At 41.5% G+C, this 27,649-nt stretch overlaps 1 protein-coding gene across 1 annotated transcript; it reads left to right on the top strand.

The window, feature by feature from the left end:
* The first annotated feature begins 135 nt into the window (after positions 1-135).
* On the top strand, positions 136-25,893 carry nrbp2a (nuclear receptor binding protein 2a). The gene is made up of 18 exons (XM_023792971.2): positions 136-737; positions 14,906-15,028; positions 15,167-15,268; positions 17,106-17,195; positions 17,718-17,758; positions 18,551-18,645; positions 18,967-18,990; positions 19,325-19,408; positions 19,961-20,016; positions 20,426-20,521; positions 20,634-20,766; positions 20,861-20,963; positions 21,047-21,097; positions 21,215-21,353; positions 21,995-22,048; positions 23,138-23,201; positions 23,475-23,530; positions 23,663-25,893. The coding sequence occupies exons 1-18, from the start codon at positions 618-620 to the stop codon at positions 23,759-23,761; spliced, it is 1,530 nt and encodes a 509-aa protein (XP_023648739.1). The 5' UTR covers positions 136-617; the 3' UTR covers positions 23,762-25,893.
* The last annotated feature ends 1,756 nt before the right edge of the window (positions 25,894-27,649 follow it).

The following is a 27,649-nucleotide window of genomic DNA, read 5'->3' as shown; positions in this document are numbered from 1 at the left end:
ATTGAAAGTGTAATTACCAAAATACACGACATTAAATATGAAGAAGGAATAGCATTACGTTTTGGAAATACCCGAGCGTTCATCTTAAGAGATTTACGGTAACCTTACACTGAACAGTGACCGAGGCTAGAGGCGGGACCCAAATGGTGAAAGATGTGTGTAGGTTGAGTAAAAGGGGATGGCTACTGATAAAAAAAATATCGTTTCAATAACAATGCGGGCTTTGGAGCGTTTAAGGCGTTGAATTTAGAGTATGGTCCTGTGCGCCTATAGTACGCATGTAGCTCTCTTATTGAATGCAACAAATTAAGTCGTGATCAGTTATTTTATAAGCTAGTCGGTATAATAGTTTTTACGCAGCTTAATTTATATATGCATGTATGTGTGTACGTATACATTAATATATTGGTTTTAAAGTATCGTTGTGCATCGCAGCTGCATCCATTCAATGTAATTGTGTAATTTAGAGTCCGCACGTCGGCAAGTATGTTACACCGATGATCAAGTCGACTTCTCAGTAGTTACATGAAGAACAAGCAACGAAAGTAATCAAGAAAAAATAATATGTTACTGTAATTTAAAATAAGACAAGCAAACTAAGGAGCATACGGGCTAAGATGACTATGCCTGTCCCGGAGAGGAACTCGGGCTCTGGGGTAAAGGAGGAGGAAAGTGAAGATGAGAGCGAGATCCTGGAGGAGAGCCCCTGCGGCCGCTGGCAGAAGCGGAGGGAGCAGGTAAGCGTCCATCACCGGCCGTATAATACGCATATGTTTGTGCTGCAGGAGAACTTCGAAGTTCGTAGATGAATGTGTGCCTGTGTGCGGGGCGGGAAACGGCGATTAGTAAATGACTGATAGAGCAGAGGTGGGTAGGTGGGTGGAGGAGGGCAGGGCGATTAGTAAATAACTGATACCGGCTTCTGTCACCAGTGTGGTGCGATTCTTTGTTCACACACACGAGATCGTAGACCATTTAGATATAGTTGTTATTTCTCTGATAGAATCTGCTTGTAATACACTTACAGAATATGTCCTGGGCCCCTGACCCGCACTGACACTGCGCACGCTTGATTTAAAGCTGGAGTGATACAATGTACCATCATAAAATGCCTCGGATACATTACACAAGCTATTCCGGTCTTGGTTGCTGTTTCAGCGCTGTGTCTGATACCTATAGCTGTACGTTGCATGTTGTGCAATTGTGACTCGTTTCTGTTTTTATTCAGACATTCTTCTCAGTGACTCTATTTCTTTTGAAGTGTCTGACTTAGTGTTCCACTACCCCAAAACACAAATTTAAGTTCTGCTGTTACTTAAGTTATTTGTGTGGGGCGGGGATGTGTTGCCTTTTTCGTGTGCTAAACGTAGAACCTAATGCGCACGCAGGCTGTGACTCTCAGTCAGGATGACCTGCTTGGTAGTTCTCATGTACACAATGTCTGATCTTCCATTACAGGCCAGGAAACTGAATTTAGAAAACCTTTTTAGAAAAACATCTAAATTTTTTAGTGCAGCTGAATCATCATAGGCACCCCATTCATATATGCACACTCACACGCACACACATGCATGCAAACACACACAAACTGTTGACAATGCTTCTTCACGCTTGCCCTGGAGGATATTTTGGTTTCACAATCATCAGCAGTCAAGAGCTGAGGTGGCTTCCGTCATAAGCATCCCTTCTGAGAAAATGTGATCCTTCTTGGATTGCCAGCCAGATAGGCCAGATGTCTTAAAGAACCGTGGTGAATTTGATGTTGTTATCATTATTATTGCTTGTGTTACACAATATACATATCAACTACACTTATGCATCTGCCAGTCAACAGCACTTATCTGGACTCCTACTCCACTCAAATAATTGTTCATCCACATCTGCCCATCCATTCATTATTCATCCACTTGTCCATTCATTCATGATCGGTTTTGTTTCTATGATCTTGTTCTTTGTCAGCAGTAAATTTTACATGGAAACTTTTTCTGCTTTGTTGATTGAATTTCAGGTACATACTGGATATCTTGCTGGAACCATTTATATATTATTGGAAATGCTTCAATAAAAAGCATTAAAATACATTTCGGTTTTAATGTTTCTATACATATGTCAGGGTTACATACCCTACAGAAGAAAATTATACATTAGCTAGAATCGAATCCCAAATTAGGATGGAGAACTAAAACATTTGATCAGCAGAATGGACACATGCAGACTGTTACAGTAATAAAAAGATACATCTTATTAGTTTGTTTTTATGTCTTATATTTCCAGGTTATTTAGTCATGAGTGACAGAAATTAGCCCTTGCTGGGTAACTGAGTAAATTCAGGGAATATTATTGCAAGCAGAATAATAGCATGTTTTGTTTAAGATTTATTCCCTGCCTTCGGTAGCAATGTGAGTAGGACTAGTTTCAGAATGAAGCTGCATTTGCCCTCTGAGATTTGCGTTTTTGTACTGTAACTGTGCCGCTGTGTGGTCTGATAGAGTTCAACCCTTCATCTCAAAATTACAGCTGCGATTTCATAAAAGGGAATTCAGTGCAGTCAAGTTTACACATGACATCATAGATAAATTTAGATGCAGACGTGATTGAATACTTTTAGTTGAAACGGGCTTGTTGATCTGGGTAAGATTACTTTTTGGAATCTTATGTCTGCTGGAGTGTCATTTTATATTTTATACATAAAATGCATGTTCTCTTACAGAAGTACTGGGAAGTACGTCTGTACGGAGGTTTTCTTTTTAAACAAAACCTTAGAGGTAGAAGGTCTCTTTGGAATGCTTATGACTGGGGCATTTATTTACAGCAGGGGTGGGCAATCTTATCCACAAAGGGCCGGTGTGTACGCAGGTTTTTGGGATAACCATTAGGTCAGCTGTTCAAATCCAGGTGTGAGGACTCTTCAGCCAGTCAGTCTAATTAGGCAGTTGCAACAAAAACCCACACACGGTGGCCCTTTCTGGATAAGATTGGCCACCCATGTTCGAGATTATGAAAGTTAAGCAGTGGGTTTAGATTGATTTTAAGTAGACTAATCACACTGAGTGGAAACTTGAATCCCTTAAGTGCATATTGTCTTTATTTGGTGCTTTTTTTTGTTAGAGTGGTAACGGTAATAAGAACAGCCCAGCTGTCACTGTCATCCATGATTATGTTACTAGTCATGGAGAAGCAGTTGTAGGGGTCACATGCAGTAGCTCAGTGGCTTTCAGATGAGGGTCATCACTGTTGGCTGGTGTGACAGCAGCATACTAGGCATGTCTCTCAATACCAAGAACACTGAGATCCTACTTGTGGTCTTGGCAAGCCCGGTCTTGCAAACTTCCCTCCCACGAACAAAGTTGAGACACAATGAATCATGGGATTGGTCTCGTTCGTTGAGGATGCAACTGATGTTTCCTTGATATCTGTGTGGGGCAGGGGGGGGCAAGAACGACATCCGGGGATTTTCATTGTTCTCTGTACTTCTTGAGTATCGGAACTGGCCTTTGGCAATGGAGGATGACGTAAAACAGATATACGAGAACACAAGTATGGTCAAGTACTCCTATTGAGAAACACTCTAGATCTGTGGTTCCCAGCATACGTTCCTCAGGGATCCCCAGACAGTCCATTATTTTGGTTCCTCCCAGCTCCCGGCCTCACACTGGCAAGCATGTGAAAGTTCTGTACAATTTACATACATAGAAGTGGTGTGCGGCTCAGTGGATTAGGACGCTGTGCCTGTGATCGGAAGGTTGCCAGTTCAAATCCCTGAATCAGCAGAGCGATTTCACCACCGGGCCCTTGAGCACGGCCCTTAACCCAAAATGCTCCAGGAACTGGCTGATCCTGGTTTCACAGAAAATGAACGTCACTTTGGATAGATCTACTAAATAAAATGCATTCAAATGAAAAAAAAAATGCAAATGCTCAGACATTTTGCAGCAGTTAACATACAGACACTCACAGGGAAAAGCCTGTAGGTGTAACCTGCTATCTCAGCTGCAGTATGAGTGATCCTGTCACAGTTGCCTGTGCTCAGGGGGAATTAGCGAACGGTCACCATTTCACAGAGAAGCATTAAATCATCCAGCCCATTCATGTCCTAGAGCGACACTTACTCTCTGAGGAATGTAGATCTCTGTATACTCTGCAAACGAGCTTGTGTTGGCAGCTCAGGGAGAGCCTCCAGCCTGCTTGTGCAATGTGAGGCCTGTTGCAGGCATGTCATCACCTCCGGAGGCCTGCTTCTCTTTCGAACAGCAAGGCATTTCAGCGTACTGCAGAAACGCCGCGTGGAAAACGGCATACTACAGTACACCACAGTGAAGCTCTGCTTCCTTAATGTCCTGTGGAATGGCTCTGTTTTGTGCAATGGTATCAGTTAACCTTTAATCATATTTCACCACGAGGGTGCCTCAGTGGGTAGTGGTTTTACCTCTGACCACAAAGGGTTGTTGGTTCAAATCCCGCCTCCACTGTACGTATATGTGCGTGTGTGAGCCCCTGCGATGGGCTGCAGTCTCGTCTAGGATGGCATGGGTCCCATGCTGCAGGAAAGTAAACAGGACTTTTTGTTCCAGTTTGTTGCATGTTTATTTTTGTCTCTTTATTTCTGTCTGTATTTGTCTCTTAGAGCAGTGTTTCCCAACCTTTTTTGAATTGTGTACCCCCTGAGAGATTTTCTCATACCACAAGTACCCCCTTTGTCAAATGTGTTGATGATTCAATAAAAGTAGAACGTACAACTGATTATCAAATTTAAAACATTTTATTAAATCTCCATAACTTGAACATTTAATTATTGGGCATTTTATTCTTTTCAGTTTAAATTTAACATAAATATATATGTTGCCACGAAAGTGAATGATAAATCTGAAAATAAATACTAAATTTAAAAAAAAGTAAATAAACCTCCCTTTGTTATAACAAAAGCTGAATGAGTCCCCTTTAAACAGACATTTAAACTTAGAACATCAGGAGCAAAACACTAAAATAAATAACCATATCAGTTTTACTTTGTTTTCATCATTCAACTTAGTTTAGTTTAATGAGACACCTGAGCTTGCTTATCTTTGATAAGCTCTGATAGATCTCATTAAGCAACACATCCCAGACAGATTTTCTTTCTATACCAGGGCACAGCTAATGGAATGGCTGATAAAATTTACCCATCATCAGGGAAATTAAATATTAAATTTTTTTCCACGTACCCCCTGTAATGTGCTCGCGTACCACTAGGGGTACGCGTACCCCCGGTTGGGAATCACTGTCTTAGAGCATATGGTGGGATTTCAGTGGCCCATCTGTGCTGTATTTGAATGATGAATGAATGAATGTTACATTTATATAGTGGTTGTCATGACACCTGAAGCACTTTTTAAAGAAGCAAAGGGGATCCACTTCAACCACCACTGTGTAGCCCCCACCTGGATGATGTGACAGCAGCCATTATGCACCAGTATGCTCACCACTCAGTAGCTAAGGTGGTGAAGGGGCAGGAGAGAATTTACCAGTTAAATACAGGGGATGATTAGGAAGCCAGATTTGAAAGGGCCACAAGGGGCAATTTTAGTCAGGAAATCAGGGTACCACTCCAACTCTTTCGAAGGATACCCTGGGATCTTTTATGGCCTCAGAGAGTCAGGACCTTGGTTTTACGCTTTTTCCGAAGGACGGCACCATTTTTATAGCACAGTGTCCCATCACTGTACTGGGGCTTTGGGATCCACACAGACCACAGGATGGGCTAACCTGTTGGCCGCATCAACACCTCCAGCAGCAACCCAGCTTTTCTATTTCCTCTTTGGGTCGTCCTTTGCGAACATATCAATGTGGGAAGTATATAGTCTACAACAGCGATTCTCAACCCATGGGCTGTGACCCAAATTTGGGTGGCGGCAAGTTCTGAAAGGGTTGGGAATGTAAGCATTAACCTATATAAATGTCTGCAAATGCTGAGCACTTAACTAATGAACACTCAACTAACACAAGAAGCCAAACCACAGATTCTTAATTTATAATTCAGTGGCACAGTCAATCAGATTTGTGCGATAGGCATTGCTTGGTGTAAATTGCTGAGTGCACTGCATACTTGATCATAGTGTTAATTTAAACCTACACTTGATATAGGGTCGCGACTGAGCTGGCATGGTAAAAATTGGGTCACGGTGCAAAAAAGGTCGAGAACCTCTAGTCTAAGAACACGGTGACGCTCCTTTCAAAAGGCATATAAGCAGATATTAAACCCTTTAAACCATTTTACTTTAAATGACATCAGTTGCTCTACCAAGACAAAGACGCCAAACGGTTGTCCGAATAACTAGTGAAACAGACAAAGGAACTGACAAGAGATACTTGATTTAATAGGTGGACGTGAAACACCTAGGAACTCAAAGGTGAAGTAAATACTATAGCAGAAACGCTACAGCAGAAATGCTGTCAAGACAGTGTTTTTATATAGTGCCCATGGATTTTGCAATGCCCAGACATGTCAACAGAGTCAACAGACAACAGGGGTGGGGTGGCATTTAGTGATGACACTTCGATGGTGAGGTGCTTATGATGGATGGCTAACGAGCTGCCAATCTGGGAGAGCCTGTAATACTTTGTGCAATGATTACTAAATTGGAAAGAATAAAACATTTGCCAATATCCTGCATCCCTTATAGAGAATTTGTTTTTCATCCTGCCGGTTTAGAAATCCATCCATCCATCCATTTTCTGTACCCACTTGTCCTACAGTATTCAGGGTTATGAGTGTTTGGAGCCTATAATTAAGGCTATGGGTACAAGGCAGGGAATAACCCAGGGCAGAGCGGCAGCCCATCACAGGGCACACTCACACACCATTCACACACACATACATTCGTACCTATGGACAATTGGATAACGCCACTTCACCTTAGCATGTGTTTAATAGGGTGTCAAAGAATGTCTTAATTGTTTGGTTCCCGTGCTTGTCTGTAAATCTTTAAATTGTTATATTGAAGTAGCCTGTTCGCACTGCTTCGCTGTTTTTATTATCATTACTATGTTCTTCATCCTTCTTTGTGCTGATTAAAATTGAATGCTACTTAATTAGCTTCCTTTTGGAATTTAAAGTGAACAAAATCCAAAAACAATTCCACATGAGCAATAGGTGCAATAGCAGTGAACCCAACAGGTATTGGGGTGTAATGACAGTAACCCCTAATGATACTGGGGTGTAATGACAGTGACCCCTACAGGTACTGGGGTGTAATGGCAGTGACCCCTACAGGTCTTGGGTTGTAATGACAGTGACCCCTACAGGTACTGGGGTGTAATGGCAGTGACCCCTACCGGTCTTGAATATGTGATAACGATTTCATCCTGCAGATTTTCTGAATGCAGTAGTGTATAGTCAGCCCCTGTTTCCCAGGCCTTATTTTCCAGAAATTCAAAGTAAAGGAGCAATTTTTAGTCTTTTTTGTATTTAATATCCCAGTCTTACTTTTTCAGTTCAATTCAATTTATTTTTGTATAGCGCCTTTCACAACAGTCATCCCACGGCACTTTACATGACTGTGTTGTGTTACATTAAACATCATTAGAGAGAGTAATACAGAATAGGAAGGAAGGAAAGAAATTAAATAAAGAAAGCCAGATGACAGCGGAGGAGAGGAACCAAAAACTCCCCAGTAAGGGGAAGAAAAACCTCTGGGGGTCCAAGGTCAACTGGTTGCCCAACCCCCCCTGGGCACTAACATTACTGAAAACAGAAGAGAGTGGACATGCTTGCTAAAAGCAAGGTGTAAGCTGTGATTAAGGATCAAGACAAAGTCCATCAATGAGTCCGTTATCCACATTGGCCTGTGTAGGGCGGCACTGAAGGCTGCACCCACGATGATACAGTTCGTAGGTCCCATTCCAATGTCACCCCTCCATGGGACTGAACCAGGACTCCAGCTCAGATGGTGCCCACCGCGGACACCATCCAGACATGTGGGAAGGCAGAGAGCATGGATGGTCAGAACATGCATTGACACATAAATGGACAAGCATAGTAGATGAAAATAACATGTACAGCAGCACCAGCAGCCAAAGTTACAGTATGTTAGGTTGTGACTAAGCTAAACTGAAGTAATAGGTCTTCAGTCGAGTTTTAAAGACTAAATAACTAAATATCATATTTAGAGACCAAATCAGCATCCCGAACATAGGCTGGTAAACCATTCCACAATATAGGGGCCCTGTAGCAGAATGCTTTATCGCCAACTGTCACTATATTTACATGTGAAATGACAAAGAAACCTGCAGGTTTCCTTGTCGTTCCACATATAAAAACGTGAACCTAAAACATAAACAAACCTCAAAATGAGTGTAGGCATATTTACAGATTGACTAACTGAGCAAAAACCTTAAAGCATTCCTGAAAAATGAATCGCATTTACCCAACATATCCCTACCCCCCAGTGCTAGCCTTCTGACCTGTTAACATGCGTACATCTACACAGATATCTTAACATTTTCTGGATAACAGCTGGAGACAATAACGAAAGAAGGGGCTATCTGCCAGAACAGTACTAAAGAATAAAACAGGAACACGGATTTCTGTAAGGAGAAACATAAAACGCAAAATGAGTGTTGTAGCTGCAAGGAGACATCAGGGAGGACACTGACACAGCGGCAGGTCAGGAACCGATCACTGGTGAACGGAGGCATCAGAAGCCCATGCAGAGGGGATCTGGCTGGGACGCTCTGGAGCTGAAAGCAGCCAATAGGCTTTGGCTTACAGGAGCACGATATGAGCGTAGGCAGTGGTGGACTGACTGCTCGCTGAACATTCATTAATCCAGCAATTTCACTGAGAGTTTAATGGATGTTTATTTACCGAGCAATGCCTTTGGCACATGACCACTAAAAGGCCGATTAATAAATGACTACGGTCAGTGTTTTACTTTTCCAGCATGGATATATTTCAGTCCTGTCCTTGGCCCAGGCGGTTACGGTGCTGCTCCCTATGTTGTTATGGGGTGGTGACAGATCGCTCAGTGTGTGTGTTTTCACCTGAAAGTTATTTGTAAAGTCACATGGCTTTCTGGAGTGTAAACCTCAGTTTATTTAATTTACAGTACATTCCAGCTGAGAATTATAACGATGTAAGACTTCCACCCATCCGTCTTCCATTAAAACTTATCTAGTACAGAGTCAAGTATAGAGTATATAACAGATTGTATTCATAGCATGCATAGCAGATTCATAGCAGACGTACCAAATACACTACAGACAATTTAGTTAGGGGTTAACCTAACTGTATGTCTTATAATTAACCCATAATAAAGAGTCAAAATGATATTTAAATGACCTTCTGGTTGGTGTATGACTGTCAACGTACGTCAGCCTCTAAAGTCACCCCAGTATTTGCAGTGACCATCTAATGTGCCCATATATTTTTGACTTGACCACTATCACACACTCGTATTGCTAATCAAATACCTCACTGAGTTATTTAACTAATCCAGTTAATTAATTGTTTGAGCTGATGGTGAAATGTAAAACAATACACAGAATGGCTGAGCTGGATCTGAAGCGGTGTTCATCTAGCCATTTAACTAGGTATTGATAACTTTTTGGAGAACAAGATTTTTTTTGTTAGTTTTTGTTGTTACTGTTCATTTGTATATATTCTACTGTTAAACTGTGCTTTTCTCTCAGCAAATATGGAGTAACTACACAGACAAGTAGCTTTAAACATTTTCTGTGGCAACCTAAGACATTTGCACAGTACGGTATCTGTGTAGATCTATGTTTGCCCTGAACCTCATTATTATTCTATTACTCTGAAAAGACCTAGAGAGCTCTTGCACCTGTATCTTCCAGGATAGGTTCCAGACCCCAACAACCCTGCATAGGACAAGCAGGTATAGAAAATGGATGGACGGATGAACCTACAGAGCTTCTTAGACTCCGTAATGCGTCTAAGTTCGCTGTTCTGTCAAAGTGTGTATTTGCATATTGCAGGCAGTAATTACTCATAAGGAACAAAAAGTAAACAGAGACCTTCTTTGTGCATTTTTTTTTTTTGCAAAAACATGCATGCCTCTTGCCCTACCCCTACTCCAAAAGTGTTCTCCCCCTAGGTGTTTTGTATGAGCAACTGTGGAAGTCCGTTTTTTGTTTTAACTGTTGAGTTGCGTAATTGGCCTAATTTACCTAATTTACAAGAAGACGTGCTTGTGAAATGCTTTAAATAAAATGTTAAATTCACCTTGTGAGAGAGGCAAAGTCGGCACTGCTCTTCTTGAGGGGGAACTTAAATCTTTTGGGAACCTTTTTATTGAACTTTAGCAGAGAAGACTATGAGCCTGTTTCAGGCTGATGAAGTGCTTGAGAATCGTCAGTGGTGCTGGTAATGGGAAGTGAGAGAAGTGGGTTTTCATATTCCTTCCATATTTCCTGCTAACTTTGGAAAATCTATTTACAGGCTCTGGAGGCACACCCTGCGCAAGATGGTCAACCATGATTTAAAAAAATGTATACAATGTGTTATTACCTCGTTATTTTAAAGTGTGTATTTCTAACAAACACTTATCTTTAGTACTGACACTGTGGCTCAATGGGTTTCACTGTAGCCTCAGAGTAAAGCGCTTGGTTATTTTTCCATGTTTTGTCACAGTTTTTTTGGCTGCAGGCCCAATACTTGGTGTTTAGCCGAATTGCTGTTTCTAAATAGCCCATAGTGTGTGCTCCGCACTTCTGGGATATTTGGGATAGCTTCCAGGATCACCATACACATAAAAGTGTTTTTTTTAAAGCACCTGAAAGGATGGATTATTGTTGTTGTCGTAGTCTAAATTTTATAAATCTTCCTGTAATCTCCAAAATCTGTAGGATTTATTTAATTCTAAAAACAGCACAAATATCTGTGTGTTACCGTAGTGTTTTTCTTGCCATATCATAATTAATCATCATAACCCAGGGATTGTCAGACTTGTGTACTTATCAAAACACTTGTGTAAGGACCTGTCTCCATAAATGCTTTCTGGTAAGAAGGGATCGAGTACAATAGGCCGTTTTGCTGAAACGTCACATGGCTTTTCTGAAACATAAACCCCAGACTGAAACTTGCACAAGAAGCACACACTTCCGCTATCCTTTGGCTTAGAACAAAACAAAACACAATTTAACATTAGAACGTGTACAAATTTAGAGTAACACAATAAAAACTAGTAATAATTTCTTCTGTTTTCTAAAAAGTTACTGATATCTAGTAGAATGGTTAGATGAACACCGCTTCAGTTCCCAAGCCTCTCCTCAGGGGCACCTCAGACATTCCATGATTTTGTTAAATTTCACCAACAGCTCAATTAAATAATTAAATAAATTGGTTTTAAAAGTCAGTGACAGATTGACTAGCTGTATGAGGTGTGCTAGTGGCCAAGTCAAAAAATACATGGCTGCACTGGATGGTCGCTGCAAATACTGGGATGATTTTAGCAGAGGTTCTGAAATGGCTAAGCTGACACACTTTGAGAGGAATAATATCATAGTTTTACACCAACACGAGGATAATCTAAACATCATTTTCTTTGCCTGCTTAAGACTTTTGCACAGTACTGTATATATAGAAGCTTGGTTATTTACTCAGTACCATCCAGGTATATTGAGCTACTCCTCGGATCTGGGCTGCTATGCTGCTTGTTTAGCTCGGTCCGTGTTTGCTGGAGTTTCATTTTGCTTTATACAGTATAGAGTTCACTGCAATGGTAACTTGATGAGCAACAGCGTAAGACCCGCTAACCTTGGGCTAGTTTAATGTTTTTTATGTTTAATGTTTTCACTTTGTGGAAAAGGCCTATGGTGTCTTCCCAGTGCTATCAGATGTAGCAGAAAGTTAAATTGTACAACGGTGCGCATTGTATGACTAGATTTCAAAGCTTCTCATCTCAGAGCAGCATGTCTGTGACTTTATGTGCCATTGGAGATTCCAGACCACATGTTTCCAATGCCTTGTCTAGTTCAGTCAAACAGACAATTATTAAACACCAAATTGATTTGCAGTGGTTTTGTATTCTGTGATGGGTTGGCGCCCCGTCTTGGGTTATGTCCTACCTTGAGCCAGCAGCTTATGGCATAGGTTCTGCCCCCCCCTGAATAGGACAAGTTGCTATAGAAAGTGGATGGATGGATGGTTTTCTATTTGACTTTTTGAGTAGCATCATGATGCTTTTTTTAAAAAAAAATTAGTCTAGTCGTTGTCCTTAGAAAGGGATTCCATTTTCAAGGTGTGGATTAACATCGGCACTCATTAAATATGTTTACTCAGTAATGACATTCTGGTGCTGCTTTTCACAGCATGTATAGGTGTCAAGCATCTACTTCAGTAGGTTTGTGATCTGTGATTATATCCAGAAGGTTGTGGGTTCAAATCTCATGGTCGTCAGAGTTATCATGTTGTTGTTGGGGCATCTGCTGTAGGAGTGCTGGGTTTTCCTTGGTTTTACGTTGCTTTGGACAAAAGCATCAAATGATGGCTTTGCTGAAATATCTGGCCTCTGGACTGCAAACTCCTAACCCTCAGCCTCACATTGCCACTGTGCCTCTTCTGACAAAGTTACTCACAAACATCTGGGCTCTGAAATGCAAAATATGTCCTTCCACTCCCAGTGCTGTTACATCTAAAGAATAATAAACACCTATAAATGGGATTCATGTTTATTGTCTTTTTCTAAATGCCTTTGTCATTCCTTTACAGATGGGGGGTGTGTGTTTATTTGGACAGAGGACATTTTGGGTAGGATGTGCAGTGTCATAGGGTTAGTTTCTTTGTATTGTGTAATCAGAAAAAATGGTCATGTGCTGGTTATACTTTCTAAATTACATTCATATATAAAGCTCAGGAAAAAATGTAAAATTTTAAAACAATCTGCATTTTTAAATCCTGGTTTAATCGTGGTTCTACTGACAGAGGGCTACACTGAGCAGCAGGTTGTTTCCAGGTTCAAAATTTATAAGACTGCAGTACAGAAGAACAATGTGAAACAGGAGACACCAGAGACCAGCCAGGTAAAGGGCAGAAGCGACATTCTAATTCCAGAGATGACCGTCGACTTATCCAGTAGTGTCTCATGAATCGGAGGATGACATCAAGTGACCTTTTAAAGGAATGGGAAACATTAAGTGCAGGTGTGAAGTGCACTGCTAGGACAGTTTGTATCAGGCTACTTGAAGCAGGACTGAAGACCCATAAAGGAAGGAAGAAGCCCTTCATTAATGAGAAGCAGAGAAGAGCTAGGCTGCAGTTTGCAAAATATATATTCACAGATGCACACCCATAAATTGAGAAATGAGTGAAATGAAAAATGTTGCTGTGGTCTCAATTTTTTCCAGAGCTGTTTATACAGTATAATAGGTTTATAATGTCACCAGTTTAGACCACTTAGCATAGCACTTGACTTTGATCTGGCTCTGATATTCAGCATTCTTGTGCCTTGACCTCCTGCCACTACGTTAACATTTCAAAGGCCTTGACTCCAGACTCAGTTGTCCTATTTCATCTGATCCGACACCTTTCACAGTAGGCACAAGGAAAGCCACTGTGCTCAGCATATAAAAGGCACAGCAGTGAGGTAGAACAATGCCTTTTGTTCCAACAGACCAAACCCTCCACCCTGGTTACAGTAGCAACCATTGATGAGCTCATAGTGACTTATTACTTGGGGGAAAACACAGATGACATCACTCTACCCCATTCTGTTCCTTTTCCTATTTCATGTCCTCCTTTAATCATCTTCACCATTGCATACTCATGCCTGCCTGGAGCAGTGGAGCAGCTTCTGGTGGCATGTAGGCATCTGGTGGCATGTCATTCACCCATTATGCATTGCAAAGCCTGGTTGAAGAATAATTATTTAGCATTGTGTACAATAGCATTCTTCATCAAAGCAGGTACTGACCAACAGGCAATACAATTCTGTCAAGCTAAAGTATTAAATTCCTACTTTCATGTGTAATGTGCTTTTTAATTCAGAGTATTAAGTTACTTCTTACTAATTGTCAATGGAAGAATGACTTACTGGACCCAAAGGTTTGGGATAGCTGGAATGTGGTAAAGTATATTAAGCCGATGGGTGTGTGAGATTTGCTCCGTTTGGGTGGTGAATGGATCCAAATTACACTGGGATGAGAGGACAGGGCAGGGACATTACAGTATGTGGGTTTGGAGTAATTAGAGTTGAGAACGCTACACAGCCATGAGAGCTTTGACTTGTGGGAAATGAGCAGGGGAACAGCAGGGAGGTCGGCATGGGAAGCAAGACGGCCCTGCAGCCTAAATGTGGCCCGGGATCGTGCATCAGTCTTACACCTGTGTACCGTGCACTTTCGCCATTTTCCCACTGATTAATAAAGCAAGTAAATGGACAAAAGCTGGCAAAGTGGGCTAACAGTCAGAAACTTAGACTGTTGACTAAGGAGTTTTGATGGACGAATCCATCTGCATGCAATACATCCGTGTTATATTCTGACTGTCAGGACGATGTGATACTTACTTTTGCCTTTACCCGGAGTTTAAACAAACAGCTTCCCGGTTGTGGTTTCAATTTCGTATTGTATGTGCCACACATGATTCAAATAAAAACTTTGTTTTATGAAAGCGATTGAAAGAATACATTTTGGAATGTGCAGGAAAATGTTGATTTTGTGTGCACCACGTACATTTTTTGGGCATCTGCCTTTGTACATTTCAGTTCAAACTGGAAACATTTTTTATAGCATATTATAGAATAAAGAGAAAGTGTTTTAGTGAAACATTTAACCTTTTCTACTTTATTCACGCTACTTAAATTCTTCATAAAAAGAGCTTCTTTTTAGTTGTATCAGCCGTAGCGGGGAAGTTGCAGCTAGAACAGAATTCCTTAAAAATTCAGTGACGCCTCTCTGTCTCCCTCTGTAGGTGAGTCAGGGCAATGTTCCGGGTATTGAGACTGCCTCCTTGGCCATGGACACAGAAGAGGGAGTGGAAGTGGTATGGAATGAAGTACAGTTTTCTGACAAGAAGGTCTTCAAGACACTGGAGGTACATGCCAAATGCACCTTGTTTACTGTAGGTAGATATGCTCACGTTCTTCAGAAACTGATGTATATGAGGATCTAAAATGGCAGAGTCACAGTCACGCACAGCCTCCTGTTCACCTTCTGTTTTCATCTTCTGCAGGACAAAATCAAGGAGATGTTTGAGAATCTGATGCAGGTGGAACACCCCAACATCGTCAAGTTCCACAAGTACTGGCTAGACATGAGGGAAGGTCGAGCAAGGGTGAGTGGGACACAAAGACCCAGCAATGACCCAGCAATGACTCAGCAATGACCCAGCATTAACGCAGCAATAACACAACAATGACCCAGCAATGACTCAGCAAAGACCCGTGGTCTGTACTGTTACAAACATACAGTATATAGTCTTGTAAAAAAATTTGAGGACATCTATTGAAAACCTCTGTCTTTTAACATAGGTAAACACATTGACATTTGATCTTCATTTTATCAATATCAAGAGAGTAAGGTAATATAACTAAACAAACCAAACTTAAGAAATGTCTTTTAAAAATTATTTGTAAAATGTAATTTATAGAAAAGCAATTTCTTGTGAAGAAAAAGTTAGGATACCCCCAGATTTATTACTACTTAAAATGCCTAGAAGTAGATTCAGGTGCACCTGATTAGAACTTCATTACTGAGCATTTTGGAGCAGCCTGTCTTATTTAAACCTCAGACATTTAGTTTGCACCTGAGGCCTTCAGAAAGAAGACTGTAGATGCATATGTGTGTGAAATGGATGTAAAAAGATCTCAAAAGAATTTAAATCAGCCATTCCACTGTCCAGAAAACCATGTACAAATGGAGAATACTCAAAACAACTGCCAAGACAGCCAGGTCAGGCAGTCTTAGCAAGAGCAGCCCAAAAGCAGACCAGAAGATGCTTAAAGACATCTCCAACAATCATAGAATGTCATCTCGGGATCTACAGGAAGCTCATGCCACAGTTCATGTCAAAGTACATCCATCTACCATCAGAAAGAGACTGCGCACGTTTGATTTACATGGGAGGTGTGAAAGGAGGAAGCCCTAACTGTCAAAAAGACTGAAGTTCGCCAGAGACCACCTAGACAAAGACCAGGACTTATGGAACATTGTACTTTGGATGGGCGAATCCAAAATTGAATTATTTGGACACAGTAACAGAGGACATGTTTGGTGTAAACCAAAGAGAGCATTTGAGCAAAAAAACTTCATACCAACTATGAAGCTGGGGGTGGTAATGTCATGGTTTGGGGCTGCTTTGATGCAGTAGGACCTGGCCAGCTCACCATCATATAATCCACTATGGATTATTCATCGTATCAGAGGTGCTTGAGGAAGAATTGAGACCATCTCTCCAATAAACCAAGCAGAAGTGCGGCTGGACCATGCGACATGACAATGACCTAAAATGTTCCTGTAAATCCACAAAGGAATGAAATGGAGAGTTCTGGAATGGCCAAGTCAAAGCCCAGATCTGAATCTGATTGAGATGCTGGGGGGTGATTTTAAACGGGCTGTGCCTGCAAGACACTCTTCAAACATCACACAGCTGAAGGAATTCCGCATTGAGGAGTGGGGAAAACTTTCTGTCAGTCGGTGTCAGAGGCGAGCTTATAGGAAACAGCAAAGGGGAAATACAAGCTATTAGGACATAGGGTGTCCTAACTTTTTCCTCAGTAGGAACTGGCATCTTTGTTAATTTCTTTTGTTAAGTAAGTGAATTTGTTGTTTTTTGGATAGGTGATGCAATAATGTCTCCTTTATATATAAATATTAATTTGAAAGAAGATGAAATATAATTTGATATTTCTTAATAAAGAATTAAATATTTAATGGGGTGCCCTAATTATTTCACATGACTGTATACATGAATGCTGTACAGAGTGAGTGGGACGTGATGACCCGGCACTGACCCGGCACTAACCCGGCACTGACCCGGCACTGACCCACACTCCGTTACTGACACGTGTATAAATCTGCAGTGATAAGCTGACCGAAATGCCGGGAGACTCGTCCACCTTCTCCAGCGGTTCCTCCCCATTTCTGATTGTTTCTGTGTGTCTCTGTCACAGGTGATCTTCATCACAGAATACATGTCATCTGGCAGCCTGAAGCAGTTTTTGAAAAAGACGAAGAAAAACCACAAAACTATGAACGTCAAGGTGAAAAATATATAATATATATATATATTATAAATAGCTGAAATGTAGGTGTATCTGTATCATTTTTTTTTTGTTTTAAGCTTACTATAAGGATTCATAATTTATTGGAACCAAAATGTTTGGGTCTAAAATCTCTGTATTGCACTAATGTCTTGTAGCACAGTAAGCGAGTTGTATGTTGCTACCATGCATTTAGCTCATCTTTAGGTACACAGCGCCACCTGTGGGTAAACCCATGTAAGAAACATGGAAGTATTTCATGAGTTTCAGTTTAATGTCAGGTGCCTTTGGCTGTTCCAGACACTGTTAGTGATATGATCACTATATATACACTGCTGATCAACAGCCAACTGTGCAATAATTTGGTGGTCAGGGAGGAGGTCAGCACAGGGGTTGGATTTTGAGGTGTTCCTGGAAGAGATGAGTGTTGAGGGTCATGATGGGTAGCGTGTTCCTCACTATCGAGGAAAGTCAGAAATAACTTAGGATGACAAATAGAAAACTTTTACTGTTTTACTGCAGGCATGGAAACGATGGTGCACCCAGATCCTCTCGGCCCTTAGGTGAGTGACACCCCCTCACTCTGCCTGTGTCAGATGAGCTTCCATCACCTATTAGTTATACTGTGCAATTCGGAGATTTCAGAGAAATATCAGAGGGGAGTGTGTATGTATTGAATCAATTTACATTAACAGCATAGCGCAAGTGACAGGCCTGTTCTAGGCACTTCAGTTCCTTGAGAAAATTTCTTTTGAAAGCCTCTTTCAGATAAATATTATAATGGCTTGGTGCTCATTGTGTTTTGTCAGTATCTATTTTTCTGTGTCTTACTGGTATCAGAGCCTGTTAACAGAAGTGAAGCAAACTATATTTGCCAATAAAACGATACTCTGCAGCAGTAAAAGAGGAAACTTCTTTTTTTTCCCACCATAGCTCTTTTTTGTAAGATCTGCTCCTGGGTGGACTGGCGGACACAATCGGGGTGGGGGGTTATTCATGTTTCCATTCCACAATTGGCCCAAATCATCCGTGCCACACAGTTTCAGAGTTACTGAGTAAGCTACAGCGTTAATACAAAAGTAATGCTTTTCCTGCACCTCATCACCAGTACATAACTGGGGCAGCTCACTGGGAATTCTCCATATTCTCCCAATTAGCCACTCAGGCATTGACATGTACTGAAGTAATTTGACCAGTAGTATAAACACTTATAGTATAGCAGCATTATGGAGTAGTATTACAGCTGCTGTGTGTGACTGAATTAGTTACCGCCATTACAAACCTTTTATCACAATGCTAGCCTTTCTAACCTTTTGATTCCGTGTAACATTGATGTCTCTGACTGTTGCATCCAGTTACCTGCATTCCTGTGATCCTCCCATAATCCATGGCAACCTGACCTGTGACAACATCTTTATCCAACACAATGGACTCATTAAAATTGGCTCAGGTGCGCCCCCTGCAGGACATGCAGTGCACTGCACTGCAATCTGTCAGGTCCCCACTGGGGATTTGTCAATAACGCCTTTAAGCCCAGTCTATAGTCTGTTACATTTAATTTGTTTCCTTAGTTAATCGAAGATGAAGGAAATTTATCACTAAATAAAAAACACAATACAATACAAGCAACTTCTGCAAAAATGCATTTAAATTGTCAGGAAAGACATTTTTGAGAAATTTTGGACTTTTCAAAACAGTGGTTGCAAGGGCATGCTGTTATAATTCCTTTTGTGAATCATGTGTTATTTTTCCCTTCCCTCCCTGGCCACAGTGTGGCACCGACTGTTCGTCAATGGTAAGCCTCTGCACGGCGTATTGTCTGCCATATTTCACATCTTTTCCTTCCACCCACGGAGCTGATTATCAAACCCGGATCACCTGTTTTGAATGATTTAGCACAACAAATATGAACATGACCCCTGTCAGACCTCAACCCAGCTTGTTAAGGCTGCTCTTCTTTCTGTGTTTATTGTTTCTGACTATTGGAGGCGCTGTGTGTGTGTGTGTGTCTGTCCCTTCCCTTTTTACAACGTTTTTGTGCATGTGACTCATCATTCGTTGTTCTACATCATTGATGAGCTGCCAGTCTGCTATCGTTCTGCTCATGACTGTCCGTCCTCTCTGCCCAGTCTTCCCAGAAGCGGTACACGGCAACGTGCAGCACCACCGGAATGACAAGCGGACCATGCACTTTTTTGCTCCGGAATATGGCTGTATGCCTGCTTCTCCGTCTCGACCCCACGCTGCTCACTGGCGGCGTGATGTCACATCCGGCCCAATAATCTGCCTGCTCTCTCAGATCTCCTCTGTGACTGTCTGTGTATTACTTACCAGTGGCACTTTCAATCACGCTATCAGAGGTGGACATTTCAGGTCCAGAAAGTAAAAATCCAATCCCAGGATTTTGTTTCAACCAACCAGTTGAGCATAAAGAGCCACAGTCACAGAGTACTCAACTGGTTGGTTGAAACAAAATCCTGGTTTGGATTTTTACTTTCTGGACCTGAAATGTCCACCTCTGCACGCTGTGTTGGTTTAACAGATGTTATAGTTTACCAATTCTATGTAATTTTGTGGGTATTGTTGTAATGCATGATAGGCAAAAATGATATGGTCAATGAAATGCTGACGTTTACTGTAATATTTAGGAACATCACTATACAAAAGCTTCAGCAAATAGTTTTAAAAGGCCTTTCTGTTCTCCCCTTGTTTCCTTACACACACTCCTGATGCTACTGGGCTCATGGCTGTTTGTTTGCTTCCAGTGACTGAAGATGACCCTGCTATTGACATTTTTTCCTTCGGGATATGCGCCCTGGAGGTGAGATTTAGGCATCGGTGAAAATGTTGCTTTCTCGCTCAGATCTGTTGCTGGCTTGTTGTGATTGGTTGCACTTCGCGTATGGCGTAAAATCAGACTCACCACAACCCAAATTTGAATTTTTATTGTGAAATTCAGGCTGAGAAAATTCGGGTTGGGAAATTCAAGCTCAGAAAAACAGGGAATACATCCAGGATACTCAGTAAGAGCAAACGAGTGTAGATCTAACCGAACATAATCCTGGCCAATCACAAGACGGGTCGCCAGTCATTTGAGATGGCTTTTTCTACATTCACCACCTTAATATTGTGTCTGACTTTGGGTAAATAAATTCAAAATTGGGTTGCAGTGAGTATGATTTAATTGCCATACTTATTTTGTCAATGATCAACATGTTTTCACTTTGTAGATGGCTGTCTTGGAAATCCAAGCCAATGGAGACACTGTAGTGTCTAGTGAGGCCATAGTACATGCAGGACAGTCTCTTGAGGACCCACTCATGAGGGTGAATGAAAGTTTTCTGTCTTCTGGAAATTATGTAACAGTCCTCATTAGCTAGTGAATCCACATGCCTCTCACCTCAGCATGATGCCCTCTCTGCTTGTGTCTTAATGTAGGAGTTCATCCAGTCATGTGTGCGCTCTGTGGCTAACCTGAGACCCACAGCGCACAACCTGCTCTTCCACCGTGTACTGTTTGAGGTCCACTCTCTCAAACTGCTGGCTGCCCATTGTTTCATCAACAACCAGTGTGAGTCTTTAGTTCTGCAGCTTTATTATAATCCGGGATAGGCGAGAGATCCCAGTCGCATGCTGAAATCTAACCTAGACCTTTTTTCTTGTAGACCTTCTTCCTGAGAATTGTGTGGAGGAGAAAACCAAGTCAATTGACCCGAGTGGCATCATGGCTGAAATCAAGCACCGTGGCCGTCCGGGAGTGCAACTCAAGTAAGCGACTCTTACGTTGTGTCTGTGCAGAATCTCTGCTTCTTCTGTGGTGAGGTGACTCGCTGTCCTTTCTGCGTGTGCAGGTACTCTCACGTTTCCCCTCTGGAGCTTGACAAATTCCTGGAGGATGTGAAGTGAGTGCTGGGCTCAGGGCTCTTCTGTGTAAAACCTACCAGTGAATTACATTTAATAGAAATTTTGGATGGTTCCTGTGTTCAGACATTGGCTGTGGCATATCCTTGTGCATCCAGGAATGGGATCTACCCCCTGATGAATTTTGCCTCTCAGAGACCCCATCCAGTTCCACGGGCTCTCTCACTAACCCAGGAGCACATGGAGACAGGAGTAAAGACCCCCACCCCAGAGCCACAGGAAATGGAGACCCGAAAAGTGAGCAATGTATAGTACTGAAGTATAGTATACTATACTATACTATCTCTAGGGTGACAAAATTCTGGGAATTTTCCTGTTTATTCCCATATACTCCTATTAGTTCCCCTGGAAAGTTTCCAACTTGGAATATTTCCAAAATTCCCCAGCTTCCCTTCCCATGGAATGGAACGTTCCTGGAAAGTTTCCGGAAATTGTCCGCCCCTTTCCAATCCCAATAATCTCACAAAAATAGTAATTTGTAAGACTGCATATTTGATACACTTTTGTATGATTTTGTCTAATGCAGTGTTTCCCAACCCAATCCTCAGGGAACCCTGCACAGTCCACGTTTTTGCTCCCTCCCAGCTCGGAGCCAATCAGGAACACCAAATACCTGGTACTGGTGCGCTGGGAGCTGAGAGGAAGCAAAAATGTGGGTTCCCTGAGGACTGGGTTGGGAAACACTGGTCTAATGTATGCATGGTATATGTTATACAGAGCATCTTACCAAATAAGGAAATGTAAATGTTATGTAAATTTCTAGTAATGATATACAAATGGAGGGAACTGCCAACAGGAATCACCGCTCAGTGATCCATATTGTGTTCTTTTCATATGTCACCTTCTTCCTGATTGTACTGACTGCCTCTGTTTTGTAGGTTGTCCAGGTTCACTGTAATCTGGAGTCCATTGATGAAGGGACCAGATCTCATGTGAGTTTACCTGCTAACTTGTATAGCAACTCATAACCATTCAAGGTTTTGCAGAATATACTATTGATTTTCTATTTTAAACCAGTTTACAGCACCATCAAAGCATAAATGCACTACAAGCACCACAAAGCAGAAAACAACCATAAAAGACAATGGTTACACATCTTGAAAGTGCCATAAAGAACGCATTAAAAATGAAATGAAAGCATTATGAAATCATGCTTTTTTTGCCATTTGCACCAGTATGAGTGCAAGCACATCAGAATGCTTCTTTACACATGTTCCATCTTCTCTCCTGTGAGACAAACACACACATATACAGGTGAGAGCTAAGCCTGGAGTCTGAGTACTGAGTACTGGAGTACTGAGTCAGCCCTTTGTCCAGTGCCTATGGAGCTCCTTTACTGAGCATTAACTGAACGTTTCGCAGTTAGGCGTGATGATGAAGTTCCCTGCTGAGAGGATCATGAGTACAAAACACTGTACACAAGAAAACATGAAAAACAATTCTCAATGCTTTTCTCAATACTTTTGCGTTAACTTAATGTTTTACACTTTGGGGCTAGCTGACCTTTTCAAATCAGAAGTGCTTCAAGGGGCCACAAGGGGGCAGTATACATTTGGATAATTAAGTTATCTAGTTGTTTTTCAGATAGTGAGAAGCTTTTAATCCACGCCATCCACTCAGAAAAGACTTTGTTTGTTTGTTTTCTTAATGTTTTTCTGTGTTAAGTTTGTGATTCAGCTCCACAATACAAGAAAGGCTAGAGATGCTGAAGATGTGGGTTTAAGTTCTACAGCCATTCGAGTCTGTCACAAACATAACGATTTACTGATTTCAGTGATACTCGCTGCCTTTTTGTCTGGATATAGCTTATCGAGTCTGTTGTGCGTCACAATACGAAACCAACAAAAGAGGAGTGAAATGAGCACATATGTTTAAAAAAAAAAAAAAGCAAAGCCATTAAAGCTATTTTGAATGATCTTTGCAGTGGGTGATATATTTGATAGATTGCTTTGGAGGATACCATCTGCATGGATGCTTAGAGTAGGTACCCAGTGCTCACTTCTATTCCTCTCTCAAAACAGCTCTCGATCTTCCTAAAGATGGACGACAAGCTTCACCGACACATTAGCTGTGACGTTCTGCCCAGTGAGTCTCCTCTCTTAAAGCCCTGTTTACAGTACCATCTGCAAGCCATATATAACTTTGCCTCTAATATAGTTTGCTAAACATTGAAAATTGCCTGTGATTTACAACTTTACAACTGAATTTCCGTCAATAAATCAGTTACAAAATGGTACACGATAAAGACAGAATATAGTGAAAGTCGTGAACTTTGTAAAATTTTACTGTGATGACCAGACAGGGGGCATCTCCAGTTTTCATTCTTTTATATAACCGATATTTTTCTACTCTCCTCAGCTGACAGCCCAAAGGACCTGGCCAATGAGCTTGTACACTATGCCTTTATCTGTGAGGTATGTCTCTGTCCTCAGTATTGTGATTGTGTTAATTGATGCTTGTGATGTTGCAATTCAATGACGCTATAAGGATGGATGCTGGTGATGTAGTGTTAATCATCCTGTTGGTTGTGCTCCTCTCTCCTGCAGGAGGACTGTGAGAGACTGACAGGATTTCTACAAGAAGCCTGGACCAAACACTGGTCTTCAGATCGGGGCTCTTCTGGCACAACAGCAGCAGCAAACTGAGCTGTGTGAGGAGCGTGTGTGAACCATCTACAGAAGCTGTGATGGACTTGCTACGTTGCTCAGAGTTGAGGATAAGATGCTGTGAGAGACACTGGGGAAGCACTGGTGGTGGAAAGAGTGGATGGAGTCTTAGCCCAAGTCCAGCATAGGCTACACCAGAGAGGGAAGAGCTTTCAGAGTCTCCTTCTGCCATTTGAAATCCTTACTTCCAGTAAGTGAACTGAGCATCCCTCACAATGCAGCAAGATGGACAAGGTCTCCCTCATTTTTTTTAAAAATATAATTTTTTAATTGAGATATGTGACCCATTTTCTGTTTTTCCTGAAGAACGTGTTACGAGTGGAAAGATTATAGAGGTGCTTGAGCATGTATAAATTTACATGAGACACTCTTGTGCAAAGCTACATGCAAGTAGAGCACGGTCATCCCTGGGGCAGGTGGGGTTAGGGGCCTTGATTAAGGGCCCCATGGTGACGTGATTACTCTGCCAGTCAGGGGATTTGAACCCACAACATTCCAGAAATGGGGGTTGAGGCCAGACTTATTAAGCTACACCCCACACCTTCACCTAGAGATTTTCTTTCCTATATTTCTGGCTGTGAATTCCAGAAGGTCCATCACATTGTCTTAATTTGTAATTGAAAAATTAATTTGTGAAAACAAACAGCAGGCGACTTAAAGTCACCGGTCACACCTTAACTGGTCACTAAAGAATGTATAATTTTCTGATGCTCTTGCGGATGCTGTCTCTACATTTTAAGTTTAAGTATCAAAATAGGGAACTGGCATTTTTATTTTTATTAACTGACTTAAATCGTATGGACCCACAGATGTTTGTATTCAAATAATAATATGGAACAATCTTAATATATTTGTGCATGAATCATTATGAATATGATATGAACAATATTAATCATGAGGGCAGCGCTGTGGGCTCACAGAGTTGTTCCTCCTCTCTGCGAATGGAGTTTGCATGTTATCACATGTTCCCCTATTGCGTGGGTTTCCTTCCACAGTCTAAAGACATGCACTTAGGCTGATTTGTGTCTCTAAATTGCCCATAGAGCATGATTTTGTGTGTATGTGCCCTTTGATAAACTGGCATACCATCCAGGGTATACCCCAGCCCCAGAATAGTCAGTCAGATGGATACATGCACAGCATTTCCCTTTTAGCACCCAAAAAGTTTTTGAATTTTTTTTTCATGAGAATATAAATAGAGCATTACTTCCTACAAGCATTTACTACATGGCGCTGGAGATTATGTGATGCTACATATTATGCATTTTACTAAAAGCGTCTTTGACTATAGGATGTAGAAGCACTCTATCCCTTTTGTTTAATAGTAAACCTGAGCATAAAAGCTATGGATTCCTTGAATTGATACTTTTGAGTAATACCAACATTCCAGGACCTAAAGGACACAGCTACAGCTGAGGCGGGATCCTGAATGATCCGGGAATCATCTTTACAGCCCTCATACTGTATATAACGACATAAACATGTGGAAAAATATGAGAAAACAAGTTTTACATTTTGAGAAAATAACATAATAGCTGTTCATAAGTTAGCAGAACTGCCAACCAGTTAGAAAATAGGTGATTGTAACATGGCTATGAAGGAAATAGCAGGATGGTTGCCTTTTTGATTTTGTCTTAAGCAAACTGAATACTAATATTGCAGTCAGGGCTGATGTATGACAGGCTGAGAATGAGTGTCTTACAACATTCAGTCATCACTCTTTTTGTGACCTACCAATACATTGGGAGACAAAGCCTAATGCTAACCAGACGCTGCACTGACATTTCCATCTGCATGTTACTGGTTTGCTGTCTTGGCTCCCTGCACTGCTGGCTGCCTTGGGTTTGCATAATGTGGCAAATACTTCAGATGGTGGCATATTGTCAGCTACAGAAACACGTGTTTGTATTCCACCGACCCTTTAAAATGCCTTAGACATCTAATATGGTACATAGTTGATAAAGAAAGGGAATGTATGAGACAGGAAGAACTATACATTTATATTGCCTGATTACTGCTTGTCCTCGTGTAAGATATTGTACAGTGTCAGAGGTATTTATTATTAATAATGATAATGATAATCAATAAAAGATAACATGGGGCTTTTGGCAGTTTGTGTGCGTCGCTGAATCTGTTCACATTATGTTGGCTTCATACATTTAAGTTGGGTTATTTAATGCTCCTGTTCATGCAGCGGTAGCATGAGTCTCTTCCTGGTGGGGGTCGCAGCAAGCCAAGCCTCCATTTAAAACCTAACAGCTTCCGTCACATTAGGAGGGCCTGTGGTTATTGAGATGATATGCACCAACATCCTTCTGGCCATTTATTTTTGCAGTCTGTGTAATAACTGAGGCGTTGATCATGGGCTAATGACACTTGATGTCCCCTGCCTCACTCAACTCACGGGAGAATTTATTACGCAAATATAACTCATGTTAGATGTAAGCTTCATCCAGACATTCCTAACAAACCATGACACATGTTACAGGTCCACCTGGTCCAAGCAGCCTCCTCCCCCTGTGTAATCAACTCACCACCAAGCAAAGATCCTTCTACAGCTCAGCTATCTCCACTGAGTACCAAAACCTAGAAAACCATGTAGCCTGAGAACTACATGAACATGTAGATGAACATTGACCTTTGTCTTGAAGTGCTCTGCTGCCAAGTAGACTTATGAGCATCATTGGGGCTAAACCTGGTGTTTGTTTTGGACAACCTGTGACTTAAACAGAAGTCTGACACCAGTTCACAACTTTGGTTTAGACCTTTTAGAACATCTTACCCAGGTTCTAAGAATAAAAATGTGAATTTCATAACAAAACTGACTGTACAGTTTACACAGACCCAATTTCATGACAATACTGATATCATTACTTTTAAATATTTTTTTTAATTTTCAAAAATAAAAAAAAAATGCACTGTTCTAAATTTACGCACAGAGTTTCAAAACATTTTATAGGTTTTAAAGAACTTAAAATGGTCATTTGTTGAATTTGCAGCATTAGAAGGTCATATTTACTGAAATCAAAAGCTATTCAATCAAAAAACATCTTAAGTCAAGTTACATTTCAACATAGGACCCCTTATTTGATAGCAGCTTCACAATTCTTGCATCCATTGAACTTGTGAGTTTTTGGAGAGTTTCTGCTTTAATTTCTTTGCAGGATGTCAGAATAGCCTCCCAGAGCTGCTGTTTGGATGTGAACTGCCTCCCACCCTCAATCTTTTGCTTGAGGATGATCCAAAGGTTCATGGATTGAGGTCAGGGGGCACACCATGAGTTTCTCTCCTTTTATGCTCATAGCAGCCAATGATGCAGAGGTATTCCTTGCGGCATGAGATTTTCAGAGGTCATTTTCACACCTTCGGGGACCCTAAAGGGGCCGACCAGCTCTCTCCCCATGATGCCGGCCCAAAACACGACTCCGTCACCTCCTTACTGACGTCGCAGCCTTGGTGGGACATGGTGGCCGTTCACCAACCATCCACCACTCCATCCACCTGGACCATCCAGGGTTGCACGGCACTCATCAGTGAACAGGACTGTTTGAAAATTAGTCTTCATGTAGTTCTGGGCCCGCTGCTGCCCTTTCTGCTGGCTGGTGGCCAGATAGAAGGTTTATGGTTAACTGCAAGCCTCAGGAGGATCCTACACCTTGATGTTCGCGGGACTCCAGAGGCACCAGCAGCTTCAAATACCGGTTTGCTGCTTTGTAATGGAATTTTAGCAGCTGCTCTCTTAATCCGAGGTTTTTGTCTGCCAGAAACCTTCCTCATTGTGCCTTTATCTGCACGAACCCATGTGCGCTCTGACTCAGCCACAAATCTCTTGCCAGTAACAGTACGATGATCACGCTTAAGTTTTTG

This window comes from Paramormyrops kingsleyae, chromosome 4 (assembly GCF_048594095.1).
Source record: "Paramormyrops kingsleyae isolate MSU_618 chromosome 4, PKINGS_0.4, whole genome shotgun sequence".
Classification (NCBI taxonomy): Eukaryota; Metazoa; Chordata; class Actinopteri; order Osteoglossiformes; family Mormyridae; genus Paramormyrops; species Paramormyrops kingsleyae.
The sequence above is the reverse complement of the archived record's forward strand: the minus strand, read 5'-3'. Positions and strand labels throughout refer to the sequence as shown.